Source organism: Anguilla anguilla, chromosome 2, assembly GCF_013347855.1.
Source record: "Anguilla anguilla isolate fAngAng1 chromosome 2, fAngAng1.pri, whole genome shotgun sequence".
Taxonomy (NCBI): domain Eukaryota; kingdom Metazoa; phylum Chordata; class Actinopteri; order Anguilliformes; family Anguillidae; genus Anguilla; species Anguilla anguilla.
The window spans coordinates 25,057,516-25,074,367 of NC_049202.1; the positions used below are offsets into that span (position 1 = coordinate 25,057,516).

At 40.7% G+C, this 16,852-nt stretch overlaps 1 protein-coding gene across 4 annotated transcripts; it reads right to left on the bottom strand.

Moving 5' to 3' along the window:
* Nucleotides 1-557: 557 nt before the first annotated feature.
* Nucleotides 558-13,516, bottom strand: LOC118220798 (zinc finger protein 883-like). 4 transcript variants are annotated; one of them, XM_035405041.1, is made up of 2 exons: nt 13,394-13,516; nt 558-3,220 (listed from the first exon to the last, which is right to left on the bottom strand). In XM_035405041.1, the coding sequence occupies exon 2, from the start codon at nt 2,952-2,954 to the stop codon at nt 1,428-1,430; it is 1,527 nt and encodes a 508-aa protein (XP_035260932.1). In that variant the 5' UTR covers nt 2,955-3,220; nt 13,394-13,516; the 3' UTR covers nt 558-1,427. The 4 variants fall into 4 exon arrangements, with proteins under 4 accessions (XP_035260932.1, XP_035260933.1, XP_035260934.1 ...); XM_035405042.1 differs by having other exon boundaries at nt 13,413-13,506; XM_035405043.1 differs by having other exon boundaries at nt 13,440-13,485.
* Between the last annotated feature and the right edge of the window lie 3,336 nt (nt 13,517-16,852).

Below are 16,852 nucleotides of genomic sequence, written 5' to 3' on the forward strand. Positions count from 1 at the left end.
GATCATAATCAGCATATTAACCATTACACAGAAGTCTGTCTTTCAAGAAAAAGGGATATGAGACGTTTTTAGCCAGATTATGTTTTTAATTCAACATGTTTGAAACTTATGAATGATATGTGCAGTAGTAAATTTGTAGGCCTAACATGTTATGCCTATCTTGCATTACACTTAATGAATTATTTTCATACAATCATACTAATTGGGATTTATGTCGATAAATATGAGTGGACAGGAGGGTGAGCGTGAGCAACCATTCTCAATGGAACAACCATTTCGTTTCACTTGTGACTGGCAGCCTATATTCCGTTTTTATTTCAATTCCAACCTTGGTAATTACGTAATATTTTTCACCGGGTTGTCCACGTTTATATAGCCTGCATGAAACAGCACGGTAAGAGCGCACGAGGCGAAGTATCTAAAATGCGCTTTTAGTGTCTTCCCAACGGAAGCAAGACACTGGAGAGCCTGAGATTAACCCCCACACACGCACCCATACGAAGCAGCTTTATGTTCCTCTTGAAAATAAGTAAGGAATATTGTACATAATGAACACATTTTTTATGACTAGTTCAAAGGTTTATTGCCAATTACATGTTAAAGAAAAAACATACACAGTAGTAATAACAATATACAATAGGCCTTCAGGACTATGCAAAGAAAAAATTACAGCTGAAATTAGAATTGAAAAAATATCCAACTAGATGAGAATCTGCATTGCTTCATCTGGGAACTAAAAACTTACAAATGAACTTCGAGTCATCTCAAATTTCCTGTATTAAGTAGGGCCTAATATTCCATTTTGCATAGGAGTTTTAATTGAGATATCACTGTCTCCATTTGATTTTTAACAAATAACATAAGTGTTTGTCGAGCACAACACTGTGACCCTAAAAGCCTCTGTACAAGTGATGTTTCTGAAGTAGCCTAATAACTTGCTTGCTTTAAAACACTATTTTTAAACTAAAATTCTGAATGAAACAAGAATTTCAGTGCATGCACACAAAGGTTTAGCTAAAAGTAGCTTCCAGAAATCGCAAATGTGACATGAGCTTTCCTGCAAAACGTCATGTGAGTGGTTGATTTTTATCACACAGTCCTCTGCAGAACTGGCTCACACAAACATGAATTGGAGGAAGACACTTTATGTGCAGTTTAACAAGCAGAGTTGCAGGTGACCAATCAACTAGCAGGAGTCCCTGGTGTGCGACGAGGCACTGTCATTCCAGCGGACTGAACACCATCCTCACCATCCAGCTTTAACAGGGCAACATTTGACATATACGTTTCAAAACCCCGCAGATTCTTCAATCAACCAAGATGGTTTTGAAATCCTTTGAAATTTTGGGCTTCCAAAACTGGTAGGAACTTCCTCATCTGGTCTGAATAATAAGGCTGTGGGAAGCGTCATTACAACCACACAGAATTTACACCAACTCATCTTCAGGCATGAAAAGAGTTTCTTTGTTGTGAATTTGCTGATGTTGTTTAAAGTGTCCCAAATGGCCAAAACTATCACCACATATAATGCAGGTGTACTCTTTCTCAATAGTGTGAACCCGCTGATGTTCTTTAAAAGTTCCTAGCCTATAGAACCTCTGTCCACATTCGGTGCAAATATAGGTTTTTTCTCCTTTGTGAATTCTCTGGTGAGTGTGTAAGCTTCCCAAGTGAGTGAAGCTCTTCCCACACTCACTGCAGGTGTACAGTCTCTCACCTGTGTGAAGCAACTGATGTTGTTCCAAGTTCCCTAAGCGAAAGAAAACCTTCCCACAGACTGTGCAAGAGTATGACTCATCTGTGTGAGTTAGCTGATGCTGTTTCAAGTTTCCTAAATGACAGAAACTTTTTCCACAATCTGAGCAAGAGTATGGCTCCTCCCCTGTGTGAGTTCTCCGGTGAATTTTTAGAGCCCCCAAGTGACTGAAACACTTCCCACAGACAGTGCAAGAGTGTTGTCTCTCTCCAGTGTGAATTTGCTGATGCCGTTTTAAAATTCTTAATTCTCTAAAACTCATACCACACTCATTGCAAGAATGTGGTTTTTCTCCTGTATGAATTTGCCGATGGAGTTTTAAACTTCCCAAGTGATTGAAACTTTTCTTGCAGTCATGGCAAGAATATGGTTTTTCACCTGTGTGCATTCTTTTGTGAGTTTTTAAGTGCTCAGAGCGACTGAAACTTTTATTACAGTCTGAGCAAGAATATGGTTTTTCTCCTGTGTGCATTCTCTGGTGAGTTTTCAAGTGCTCCAAGCGACTGAAACTCTTCCCACATTGTGTGCAAGTGAACTGTTTCTCCCCAGTGTGAATCAGCTGATGTCTTTTCAGGTTTCCTGATTTCCTGAAGCTCTTCCCACAGTCAGGGCAAGAATGTGGTCTACAGGCATACAACTTATCTCCTGTGGGAGTCTCTTTCTGCCTTTCACTGACCTCTGAAGTCTGTAAAAGCTTCCCACTGTCCTTAGAAACATATGATTTCTCATCCAGGTCAATTTCACTGTGAGACCTAATGTTTTTCCTGTCACTTAAACTCTTATTACCCTGAAGACTGAACCTCTTTCTAACACCACCACATTCACTTTGATCTTCCTCAGTTTCCATTTCAATCTCAGGTAAATCATAATTAGATTCAGTCGGCAGTGTGTTCACTGGCAAATTTCCAAAATCCCCATCATCTCTGTGGTTTTCCTGTTTTGTATTAATTTGGTCCAGTTCATCAGGCTCAATTTTTATTGCAGTGAGAAGATGTTCATCATGGTTAACACTACATTGTTCATTAGTCTCAGTTTTCATTTGGTCAACCATCAGAGTAGTTCTTGAGCCTAATGCTGTAGTGCTGAGGTATTCACAATCTGCATTTTTGGCCCTGCTCTCTCTGTAGTAACTGCTCCCTTCAGTGTTTCCATTGAAAGTCGGTAAAGAGCCTTTTTCTACTGGGCTAAATGACTCCATCTCAGAGTGAATGAAGGCACCATCCCAGTGATTTTTCAAGCCAGAAGTTGTGAAGCCAGTATAGCCCAACAACGCTGAGGTAGAACCTTTTGACTGGATGTGTAGAGTGGCAGTGTAACTCCCAGTCTGCGTGATGAAGATCCACACGGCTGCCCTGTCCTCTGCACAGCTGCGGTGTGTTCTTCAGCGAGTCTCTGCCTGGTGGCTCAGAATGGAGCTCCTCTCACTGTTGGTACTGCTGCTCAACAGGAGCCCTTTCCCTAGAGCTTCAGAACAGAACATACAGAACCATTACACACTCATTCACTATCAATATCAATCTTCAGTGGAAGGAGACTAACAACCTGGGCGCCACTGGTGGAACTACAAACACACTACTAAAATATGTTGGAATAATCTTTGTCCCATACATAAAGGGACATGCAATAGGAAATGTCCTCTGTGTGGCTCCAAACAAGGAAGTACTTAGAAAAGAGAATGGCTGTGTCCCAACCCGCATACTTCCACGCTCCGAGTGCGCATAGCGAGCATGTCTCCATCTTGGAGTGCGAGTCCAAACTGAAGTTCGGTAGTGCGGAGCACGGATAAAGTACCCGGATGCGCACTCCGTTTGATCAAAATTTGAAGTGTGCATCCGTGCATGCTCCGACTGGGAAAAATCCCATAATTCCTTTCAAGAAAACTGTCAAGAACAACGGTAATGGCGGATGACAGTAGTCTAGTCTAGTGCGGTCGCTGCCTCTCTCGGATTGGAAACTGAAATCATGTCATAGGAAAATGGTGCACAGTGAGGAGTTTGTATATAAATAAAGTGGAACAGTGTTAATGAATAACACAATATGTAAAGTATGAGTTGTTTTTTTTAGTTTAAAGATATGTACTTTTAAGGAGTGTAGCGAGCTATATTGACTACATCGGTGCTGATCGTCGGGTCCCATTTTGAATTATAAACTTCCGTCTTATCCTTGCCACTGCCCATCTTTTTTCATTAGTGGGCTTGCTTCCGGCATTTAGTTATATTAATGCAGACTTAAAGTTGATAAAGTAAATAAGTCTGCATTAATATAACTAAATGTATATGTATGAAGTTGGTTTTTCACTTTTAGACAGTTTATTATGTGTATTTTACAGGACTTAGATTTTAATAGGTAACGATGTCAAGTTATCTCTAATAAATAGAATTATCTCTTGGAATTATCTCATTGCGACCCATTAAATCCTATGGCGCAGACCTTGCTTCATAATTTCAAACTGCTTTCCTAATGGCTATTTTGCGTCCTGCGACTTGGGTTACAACTGTGAATATGTACGGATTCCTAGACGTGCTAATAGCGACCACCCTTTCTCATATTAACCTCAAATACGGAAGACAGGACACTTATACAGTATGCTAGCAAATTTGTGTCAAGTTCCATTCATTTATATGGGGTGGTCGATACACGTCCCCTTAGCAACCAAAAGCTAGCGCTGGACCACCTCTGACTTATTCGCCTGCACAGAAAAAAATCGCGAAAGTATTTAAAAAATAACCACTGGAGGATAACAAGGACATTTTTCCCTACATAACTAGGTACAGGTTGTTACCGATATTTCACCTATTTCATATATAGTTGCAAATCAGTTTACGTTTTCCTGTCTGTCGAACGAAAGTGGTCGATAATAGGTGCTTTCACTCTATGTCAGCGGTCGCCCAGTGCTAGCTTTAGTTGCTAAGGGGACGTGTATCGACCACCCCGTAGAGATTAATGGAATATGTCTTTACTTGAGATCATATTGTAGAAGTGTCCCGTCTTGTGTATTTCAGGTTAATATGAAAAAGGCTGGTCCCTACTAGAATTTCTCGCGATCCGTTACATATTCACAATTGTAACCCAAGTCGCAGGAAGCAAAATAGCCATTTAGGGAAACAGTTGCAAACTGTGAAGCGACACTTGCACCAATGTACTTAATGGTCGCGATTAAGGAATTAATTAGTCTAAGAGTTGATATTGTAGAAGAGGTCGTATCAATATAACGAAAATGTATATGTATATTGTTTTTTTTTTCATTTAGACAGTTATGTGTAATTTTTACAGGACTTGCATTTAAATAGATAACGGCGTCCAGTCCGCTTGAATAAATATGAAATAAATACAGTAGCATTTCAGATGGTTGATAATATGTCCTCTCACTCTCACGTTATTCCCCTCAAGTTTATTAGGCTACCGGAATTTTACCCATAGTTACGGCAAAGGTTAAAGGTTATGGGTCAGATATCGTCACAAAGTGCATCCAGAGCAAGTGGCCAAAACCAGACTTTGTTTTTGAAGCTTACTTCCTGCTCTTGTTGAGAGACGTTGGTCACTAGCGCCACTGCGGTTGGCTCCAGTATAGGTGTTTCCACATCCGGTTTCCATGTAAGTCTATGGTACAAATGCGGTCAAAATACAAAGTCAATAATTTTTTCTCACAAGAACAAGTAGTCACAATGTGTATTTTATTCGTCTTATGACTGTCCATGGGTCGATTTCATGATTTATCGTGTCATTTGGGCACTGTTATAATATTTGTTGTGGACCAATGAGGTACAGTTTGCGTCACTTCCTGATTACTGCGGAGGACTAAGCTACAGTAGGGGCTACAGTCTATGGTCACTGGGGTGGGAGGTGGCGCCTCTTGGCCTTGACGTTGCGGCTCCGACTCATCGTCCACGGTCCACTTTTCAGCATCCCATTTCGTAGTGATTTCATTATGGCGTGTGCCATTTACAGCTGCACTAGACGACCATAGGGGCGACATAGCTCAGGAAGTAAGAGCGGTTGTCTAGGCAGTCGGAGGGTTGCCGATTCGAGCCCTGCCCTGGGTGTGTCGAAGTGTCCTTGAGCAAGAGACCTAAGCCCTAAATGCTCTGGTTAATGAGAGGCATCAATTGTAAAGCGCTTTGGATAAAAGCGCTATATAAATGCAGTCCATTTACCATAATCCTCCTCTGAAGTTTTTCGGTAGCCAAGTCATTTTTACTATTTCCTTTAGCCTACTTAACCAAATAATTAGTTGGCAGAAAGCGTAAGCAGCGCTTATTTGCTATATTTGGTAGTCCAGTAGCCTATGCTAAAACAGTTTGCAACTTCGGCTACCAAGCCATTTGACTAGCTAGCTAACCCTAACCGGCAAATATTCAATCTGTCAAACGTGTTTGACGGCTTGTCAGTCCTGTACATTCCGTAAATGTCTACCTGGGCCATGCTTCACGGATGTGACAAAGCTACTATAATCCCAATTTTGGGATGAACACTGCAAAATTTTCAGTTTCACGAGGCGAATTAAGAGTCTTAAGGTTTATTTGCTGGATAACATACAACACACAATGAAATCACACACAGAGAATTGAACAAAATTAACCACCATTGTAAGACTGGCATTTAGAAAGGAACATGTTTTTAGCATTTAAGTGGCCGACAAGAGCATTTAAGCCAGTGGTTCTCAGAATCAGTCCTGGGGGCTCTTTGCATATGTTGGCTTTTGTCCATTGGTTTTGATGATCTACAAGAAAAAAAACAAATAATTAGGAATTCAACGTACATTATTTTTCTCTTCATGCACCAGGTGGAAAACTTGCTCTACAAAGTGCGTTGTCATATTTACACACCTGCAGATCAGTTATTAAAATACCTGGTAGATCTGTTAATCACTGCTGACAGTGTTAATTTGTATTCGTTTAAAAGTGACTTGTGAATGATCGGTCAGCTAGCGTCACCCAGCGAGTGAACACCACAAACGGCGGTGGAGTAGGCGAACAGTTATTGGCTCATTAACTGACTGTGGCGAAAACCTACGGTGATAACTTGCTCGGTTAACTACGGAAGAGGATTTGGGCCACGATAATTTTTTTTTAGTTCTGACTTTAAAGTCGGAATTCTGAGATTAAAGTCAGAATTCTGACTTTAAAGTCAGAACTCAAAAAAAAAATTCACATGTGGCCCTAATTCTCTTCCATAGTTAACAGCAGGTCTACCAGACAGTTATATGGAAATTAGCCTAGTGAAAAATCGCCAGTACACATCTCTGATTGATTGACCATCAGTGTAGTCGATGTTCTTCCCCTGTGGTTCATATTGCTAATGCGTGAGCTAACCACGAATATCCGGGATAGCCTACCTAGCTCACTGGCAAGCTGATATGCTAGCTATTCGGTGATATTTTGCTGAGAAACATAAATATTGAAGATAATTGAAACTTATTTTATTATTAAATGTCATAAACATAACGTGACTACATGACACAGTACAGACACGGATGGAAATTAAACATTTGATAATATATTTTAAAACATAACGGCAGACACTCAGCTTACCTCAAGTTTGTTCTGCAATCATTCGTTCAGGTTGATGGGCTTTTTCGCACCGGACTGTCAATCACACTGTGCAAAAAACACAGAACGACTGAACTCCATGGTTTTGGCTCCAAATCGAAAACATGGCCACGCCCGCCATTGAGCTTCAAAACGTGTTTTCGAGACCCACGGAGAGTCAATGTATCTTTGTCCATATTTTTTACAGTCTCGAGTGCATCCCACTGATTTAACTGTTTCTCCGTGCTTATGAGTGGAGTTTCCTGGGTCCAGAGCAGAGACTGTAAAAAATATGGACAAAGCTACTGTGACGTCACCCATTGACTCTCCGTGGGTCTCTAAAACACGTTTTGAAGCTCAATGGCGGGCGCGGCCATTTTCTCGATTTGGAGCCAAAACCATAGAGTTAAGCGGTCTTGTGATTTTTACAATTTGATTGACAGTCCGGTGCGGAAAAGCCCATCAACCTGAACGAGGCTAACTGACTGTCTGCCGTTATGTTTTAAAATATATTATCAGATGTTTACGGAGTTTAATTTCCATCCGTGACTGTACTGTGTCATGTAATCACGTTATATGTATGACATTAAAAATACAATTAGGCTATGTTCAGTTATCTTCAATTTATGTTTCTCAGCAAAACGAATATGCTTAGCTAGCATATCAGCATTCCAGTGAGCTAGGTAGGCTATCCGTGGTTAGCTCACGCATTAGCAATATGAACCACAGGGGAAGAACATTGACTACACTGATGGTCAATCAATCAGAGATGTGTAGGCTACTGGTGATTTGACTAGGCTAATTTTCGTATAACTGTCTGGTAGATCTGCTGTTAACCAAGCAAGTTATCGTCGTAGGTTTTCGCCACAGTCAGTTAATGAGCCAGTAACTGCTACTAGCTACTCCATCGCCGTTTGTGGTGTTCACTTGCTGGGTGACGCTAGCTGACCGATCGTTCGCAAATCACTTTCTACCGAATAAAAATTAACACTGTCAGCGGTGATTAACAAATCTACCAAGTATTTTAATAACTGATATGCAGGCGTGTAAATATGACAACGCACTTTGTACAGCAAGTTTTCCACCTGGTGCATGAAGACAAAAATAATGTAGCCTACGTTGAATTTCTAATTATTATTAGGCTATTATTTTTTTCTTGTAAATCATCAAAACCAATGGAGAAAAGCCAATATACGCAAGGAACCCCCAGAACCGATTCTGAGAACCACTGTCTTAAATGCCTAGCTTGTCGGTCTCTTAAATGCTAAAAACATGTTCCTTTCTAAATGCCAAGATGGTTAATTTCGTAAAATTCTGTGTGTGATTTCATCGTGTGTTCTATATTCAGCAAATGAACCTTGAGACTCTTAATTCGCTTCGTGAAACTGAAAAAGTGTTTATCCCAAAATCGAGATAGTAGTTTTGTCACATGCGTGAAGCATGGCCCAGGTAGACATTTACGGAATGTACACGACTGACAAGCCGCCAAACACGTCTGACAGATTGAATGTTTGCCGGTTAAGGTTAGCTAGCTAGTCAAATGGCTTGGTAGCCGAAGTTGCGAACTGTTTTAGCATAGGCTACTACTGGACTACCAAATATAGCAAGCTGATTACGCTTTCTGCCAAGTAATTATTTGGTTAAGGATTATTTTATGGTCGTCTAGTGCAGCTGTAAATAGCACACGCCATAATGAAATCACCACGAAATGGGATGCGTGCATTTTCAGACTTAGCACAGGCGGACCGTGGCCGGAGCCGCAATGTCAAGGCCAAGAGGCGCCACCGCCCACCCCAGTGACCATAGACTGTAGCCCCTACTGTAGCTCAGTCCTTCGCAGTAATCCGGAAGTGACGCAAACTGTACCTCATTGGTCCAGAACAAATATTGGCACTGAGCCCAAATGACGCAATAAATCATGAAATCGACCCATGGACAGTCATAAGACCAATAAAATACACCTATTATGACTATTTGTTCTTGTGAGAAAAAATTATTGACTTTGTATTTTGATCGCATTTGTACCGTAGACTTACATGGAAACCGGATATGAAAACACCTATACTGGAGCCATCCGTAGTGGCGCTAGTGAGCAACCAGGAACTACAACACCAGGAAATGAGCTTCAAAAACGAAGTCTGGTTTTGGCCGCTTGGTCCAGAGGTGCGTTCAAATTCAGCGAACAGAGGCGAACGCTCGTGGCGAACGTTTTCTTTGAACAGTTAAATTAAATTTTTTAACAACGTTCCAAATTGTTTGCATTAGCTAGCTAGTTAACTTAAATGGGTAACATTAAGTTGGCATTAGCTACGTTAGCTATCGACAGTTAGCTACATTAAATTGTTGTGACAGCATTCACGTTGATGATAGCTAACATTGAGCGTTAAGTAGTTTGCAAACGTTCAACTTGTTCGCTGAATTTGAACGCATCTCAGACCTTTGAATCCAAAGATGGAAATGGAGTGTAACGAGTTGACAATTCTGTCTGATATCAGGCTACGAGTGGAGCGGCGCGAAGTTAAAACAAACTACAATGTCGGGCAATATTGAGAAGACCGTCTATGTAAAATAAATTTGTTAATCAAGGGGGTCATAACAAATTCAAGAATATTATTCAGCATCCTAAACACGAAAGAGAGGCCATTAAGTGAACGTTTCCGAGATGTTGGGGTAATCCCATATAGACCCAGTGTCTATTCTGGGAGGATTTGTGTGATTTGTGAATCCAAAAAACATCTCCCCTTTGAATAAATGCCTTCAAATCAGAGTGCTGTTCGGATTTCAAAGTAATTGGTACTTTTAATCGACGTAAAACAGCCTGGATAACCGCGTCTATCCTGTCTAAAGGCCAATTCATACTTTCCGCGTCCGCGTGTCCGCGAGGGTCCGCTTTGGTCCGCGTGACGTAAATGTCGTCATCCACCCATGTCCGCGAGGGTCCGCGTGCAGCCCAAAATTTGTAACCGAGCAGACTGTATGCATAGCAAGCGCGCCGATTGCGCATGCTCCAGATAACAAAATGGATTCTTGTATTGAAGAGAGGTTGTGCGAGGAGATCCGCCGTTACCCACATTTATATTGTCTATATGGGTATTCATAAAAATATTCTTTCACCACTCAAAAATCATATTCCTTCACAGCAACAAGATAAACCCGTCAATAGCCCTACGATATGCCAATAGGGCGCTGCTCACTGAATAACGAAATAAACGAGACAAAGTTTTTTAAAATGATACCATGTCATTCTACAGTCAATATCTGGGACTAAATATTGAATAAATATACAACCTTCCCATTGCTTTTACGCGTAGAGATGTCCCTTTTGAGACTGAGTGGTCATATATTGTCTTGGACAATCCGGTTGTGAAATACACACGCATTTGTGATGGCTGGGTACCTTCCAAAATAGATGTGCGTAATACCACACCTGTTGTTTACGGCGTTGTCACCCTTTTTAGTACAGTCTGTCTTGATTGACACTTCATTTATTCAGTAGGTGAGAGTATAAGCTTTCTAACGATGTATAGCATGTCTAATTTTGCTTTTGGAATAGCGTTTTATAGGTCAGCGTAACCGAAAATTTTCTTATCATCGCATTCACTTACGCATTCACTCTGTGGTAATGGAACTGGAATGGAGTGTGGCTCGGGAAATGCGCATGCGTGGAACACCAGACCGACGTGAACCCTCAATTGTAGTATGAATGGAACCATGTGCGCGTCCGCGCGACCTGTACGAGTCCGCAGCTGTACGCGGACGCGGAATGCGGAAAGTATGTACGAGCCTTAAAGGCTAAAGGCCACTTCATGGTCCAGACGTAGCATACACGGACTCTTCTGGCTGGACTACCGGCATCTGCCACCAGACCCCTGCAACTCATTCAGAATGCTGCGGCTCATCTGGTCTTCAACCTCCCCAGACACTCCCACGTCACTCCCCTGCTCACTACCCTCCACTGGCTGCCTGTTATAGCTCGCATCAAATTTAAAACATTGGTCCTAGCATACCAGGCAGTCAAGGGATCAGCCCCAGCATACCTCCACAAGATATTCAAACCCTACATGCCAGCCAGATCCCTCCGTTCTGCTACCTCAGGACGCCTAGCACCTCCCCCTCTTCGCACCTGCACTTCCAGAACACGTCTCCTGTCTATTCTGGCCCCACGATGGTGGAATGACCTCCCGGTGGAGGTCAGAACAGCTGAGACACTGACCCATTTCAAACGACGACTGAAGACTCACCTCTTCAGGCTGCACCTCTCCCCATCCCTCCCTACCCCCCTGTAAATGACTGTAAGCTTAGGGTTGTAACTAGGCAGCTGTTTCGTAGGTGACTTAGGTGCATTAACTGTCTTAACTACTGCTTGTATTTTTTCCATAGACTGCGTTGTTGCCGTTCTCGTTGTTTAGTGTTAATCAGTTTAACCTTCAGGGTCCAAGTTGAACTATGCGGTTGTTCCCTGCACTTGGACCGGTACTTCTCTCTAGGGGTTTCGTCATACTTGTTCCTGGTTATGGTTATACACTTTGTTGTACGTCGCTCTGGATAAGAGCGTCTGCCAAATGCCTGTAATGTAATGTAATGTAATGGACTCCGCTGGGGTCCGGGCGGTCAAAATGACGAAATAGCGGACCTCAGCGTACGTCCACCTTGGCATGTCCGCGCGAAGCTCAATTTTTGTGACCGCGCGTACCTAGCGTACGTGTACCTGTGTCACACAAATCATCGCTCGGTACGAAACTGTTTCACATCGACATGCATTTCATGTGGCACCGGAAACACGCGGTGATGCGGAATACACAAAACAGATATGGAGTGAACATTTGAAGAGAGACTGGCTGAAGAGGTGAGAAGGTACAGGCACCTATGCGATTCATCCCAACAGGATTATAAAGATTTTCAGAAGAACAACAATTCATGGAGAGAACTAAGCACACCGCTGGGCAAGGACGAGGCCATGTTTACAGTCTGTAACTTCCGGCAGAAAAGGAAAACGACGCGCAAAGATTGTGGGAAATGTAGGGCTTGGGTATGCGGTGGTACGACTGGACTGTGAAACGGCGAACGATTGCGGACTGTCCGTCCGCACAGCGTATGCGCCCTGTATTTATAGAAAAGCGGTCGCCATTGTTGTTGTTAATTCATGGTTCTGGCGCACATCTTGACAACGGCGTTAGTCCCGCCCTTGGCTCTGATTGGATAATCGCTTCGGCAACCGGAGAAACCGCTGTTTCATGTCACGATGCCAGACCTATTTTTTACAGTCTCTGTACCAGACCTGAATCTGCAGTGCTAGGATTCAAAGGTCTGGACCCAGACAAGCACTTCCATGGTTCGGAGTGCGTAGGCTAGTCCCAAATTTTGCCTGGAGTGCGTATTCCGGACCCCGGTAGTGTGGAATATGGAAATTTGCGGTTTGGGACACAGCCAATATGTATTCACTTGATATGTGCCCAAACTGAAGAAGGTTCAAGCCCAGGGAAAACATGCAGCACTTTTTTAAACCAGGGAAGAGAAAAGTATAGTATTCCTGGCCTTTCTAATGATATTTGCCTAACTGTCCCTGATTTACCCGAATTTGTTCTGTTGTTCTGTCAATTTTTGCAAGTTTATGACACCAGCAGGTAGTATTCATCCATTTATTTTTCTTTACACTGACCATCCAATACAAGAAACCAGCGCCAATACTGAACGCATCTCCATTCATGGTATAGCCAGCAGACCGAATATAACCTTTGACAGTTGATGAAAATCGGAAATCCCTAAATCGTCCAACGTTGTTTGAACTCATTCAAGTGAATTCACTACTATAAACATCAGGGTAATTGATTCGTAAAACACAATTCATTAACCACAGGGTGAGCCCCATTGTGAAATACAGCATTAATATAGCATTCTACCTTTGAATTAACAATAACATGTATGCCTCGCTTCATAGCTATCATAGATAGCCAAATTATATATTCCTCACTAGGTATGAAATGATCTCGCGTCTTCGAAGCAAACACGACCACCCATTTTCAAATGTCTCTAGGTATATTTGTTCACCCCAGTAACTGTATTCGCCTGTCCAAATTGTCACTGACATTAAAAATAAATAAATAAAAACCTTATGTAGCTGCAGTTACCATCCGATGTTCGCGGTGAGTCCTTACATTCCTGCTGCTGCTGCTGCTGCCGCCGCCGCCGCCGCCTCTTCTTGTTCTTCTTCTTCTTCTTCTTCTTCTTCTTCTTCTTCTTCTTCTTCTTCTTCTTCTTCTTCTTCTTCTTCTTCTTCTTCTTCTTCTTCTTCTTCTTCTTCTTCTTCTTCTTCTTCTTCTTCTTCTTCTTCTTCTTCTTCTTCTTCTTCTTCTTCTTCTTCTTCTTCTTCTTCTTCTTCTTCTTCTTCTTCTTCTCGGTTTTACTGGCGGATTAAAAACAACGTAAAGGTGCATACCGCCACCCAGTGTACAAGTGTAACATCATATAATTTCACCCTATTTCTTATATTCTACCCACCAACCTTGTGTTTTTAAGAGTGCCTTCCTGGCAACTCCTACCCCCTTTCCCTGTTCTTCTTCGCTTTCTCTTTCCACTTCATACATGTTACAAAGCAATAAAATATGTTCAACGTTTTCTTTAACTCCACAGACTGGCAATTGTTGCTGGCAACAATTGAAGACTTAAGGTTAGAGGATTTCAAACTAAAAGCTCGGTAAATGCAAAGATTTTGGTCTAATAAAAAACGTTTCAGCTAAAATTAATAATACATTCATTACTTTCTAGCCAGCTTGCCAGGTTAAAATTATAGTTGTTGTGTTCAGTTTATTTCGTTCAAAATCAAAACATGACTTGCAAGAAACGTTGGTAGGTAGCTAACAAGCAAAGCTATTTGATGCTTACAATCCTACTCAAGTAAGCTAGCAATACATTTATTACTTTCTAGCCAGCTTGACAGGTTAAAATTAACTGTGGCAATTCCTTATGACAATGAATTATTTTCCACCACGTAAGTAATTCAGTTCATGTAAACCTAACGTTGATACACACTCCTCTCTTGAGCGTCTAGCAGCGATTATAGCCTAACTATCGAGATTCTAAGTCAGTTAGCTGACGACACAACACTTTTCCTAAAGAATAAAGAACAAATTCCTTTGGCTTTAAAAACAATAGAGTTATTTTCTCAAGCCTCAGGTCTGCGTTTGAACCTTGACAAATGTGAACTTATGAGCATCCACAATTGTTCCTATTCTTCATCATAAAATATACCTGTCAAAAAAGATACTTGATACCTAGGAATTTGGATAACCAAATGTTCAGACACTAGTGAGATAAATAATATTCAAAATACTGTTGATAAATGTAAGAAAACACTGAACAATTGGTTGCAAAGAGACATGACACTGTTTGGAAGAACGCTGCTAACAAAAATGGAAACCATATCTAGGCTAATCTACCCTGCATATTCCTTAGCTATATCTCCCAAGATTATCAAAGAAATTAACAAACTAAATTTTAATTTCATTTGGAAAAATAAGCATCATTACATCAGAAAAGGAGATTTGCTCAAAAATTATGAGGAAGGTGGGATAAAAGCAATAGATTTTGAAATTATGAATGGAATATTAAAAATTAAATGGCTTCAATCTTTTCTAAGGAACGGTAAAGAGGTGTGGTTCTCATTACCTTCACTTGTGTTCAATAAATTGGGAGGAGTTTTTGTTAAAATGTGATTTTGAAATATCTAAATTGCCTGTTAAACTCTCTGCCTTCCACCAACAAGTCCTGTCACATTGGAAACTGATTTACAAACATAATTTCAGCCCTTACAATGTCCCACTGTGGAATAATAGAGTCATATTAAGTAAAAGAAAATCTATATTTATGGAAAACCGGATGAAGAAACACATATCGTCAATTATGCATCTGATGGACGGAAATGGTAATATACTTAAATTGGATGAGTTTAATAATAAATATAACTTGAATTGCTCTATTAAAAACTATATTAAAGTGACACAAAACATTCCAACGGTACTTATTCAGTTAATTAAAAACAATCTAGATAACACGCCAACACCTATATTACAAAATATAAATATAGACTATATGGATTTTTTACACAAAAGGTGCAATAATAAATTTCTAAGGCAATATTTGGTAAACACTATGTACCCTGGTTTAACGAGGAGGACATTTAATCTCAAAAACTATGGAAAAACTGAAATACTGGCTATTAGAACAAAATTTCTAAAATTTCCAATTCCTCCTAAACATAAAGAAATACATTTTAAAACTGTTAACGATATTTATCCTTCAAATGAATTCATCAGAACACGATTTAAACTTGAGGTAAATAATTGTCACCTATGCAATACAAATGTAGAAACAGCAGAGCACCCGTTCTTTGCTTGTGGCACGATCCAAAATTTATGGAAATCCTTGCATGATTGGCTGAGCTCCAAATCCATAAATATAGATTTCCTTTCTTTCAAAACTATCCAGTTAGGAGTAATCTTGAAGAACAAGCATATTGAATTTCTAGTTAACAATATCATCATCATAACAAAATACTATATACATAAATGTCGCTTCGCCAAATCCCCCCCATTGTGGAATGCACTAAAAAAAATTCTCTATTTAACAGATGTATAAAAAAGGTCAAAAGTGCCCATGCCAGGAAACTTTATATACTTATGTCTGAATATAATTTATACTCTGCCTCTGATTGGCTCTGACCCTGATATTCTTCTTCGCTCAATGCCGGTGGGGAAAAAAATAGGCATGTGTGATGCGCGGATCGCAGTAATATCCGCGGGCACCGCTGTTAATCCACGGATCGGGCGGGCCGAGTCATAAAAATTAACATTCTGATTAATAGCGGTTGGGTTGCGGGTGGTGAAATAATATATCACTAACGAGGAAAATATTAATTAGATTCTCTAAAATGTGAATAAAACATATTTTAAGCTTCATTTTTCGTCAGGCCCGAATTAGCAGACTCATTGCGCCACTTGCGGCGTCCATTTGTCTTAAACAGCAATGGAGGTCAAAAAAGATGCGAGAGAAAATTTAAAAAAAGGAGAATTTAAAAAAAAAAAGGAAGGGCAGAAAAGTTCCGTGTGGGAGCGATTTAGTGAAATACTGAACTATGACGAGTCAACTGGGTATGTCATATGCAACAGCTGCGAAATAATGATAAATAACGGTGGTGTGATCAGGTGCAGGTCTCTAAATCGGAGAAAACGATTAGTTCGGGTAGGTGATGAGTGGATGATTTATGCGTACATGCGGATTCGGATGGCGTCAGCCGATCCGTGCATCACTAGTGTGTAGCCTATGTGTGAAACCGCGCCCTGTACTCCTCCGGGAGCAGCGCACATTTTTGTTTGAGTTATTTGAGTTTGATTTATTTCTTTGAGGTTGTCAAGCAAGCATCAACACTTTTTAAGTTTATTTTTTAAACAATTGAGGTTATTGCGATTTCTTGTTTGTGCTGTGATTTACATAAAGAAAAAAAATTATCTGCACCTTTATTCCTGTTTACAATCATTTACATGATGTGTTAAAAAATTACCAATGTGTATGG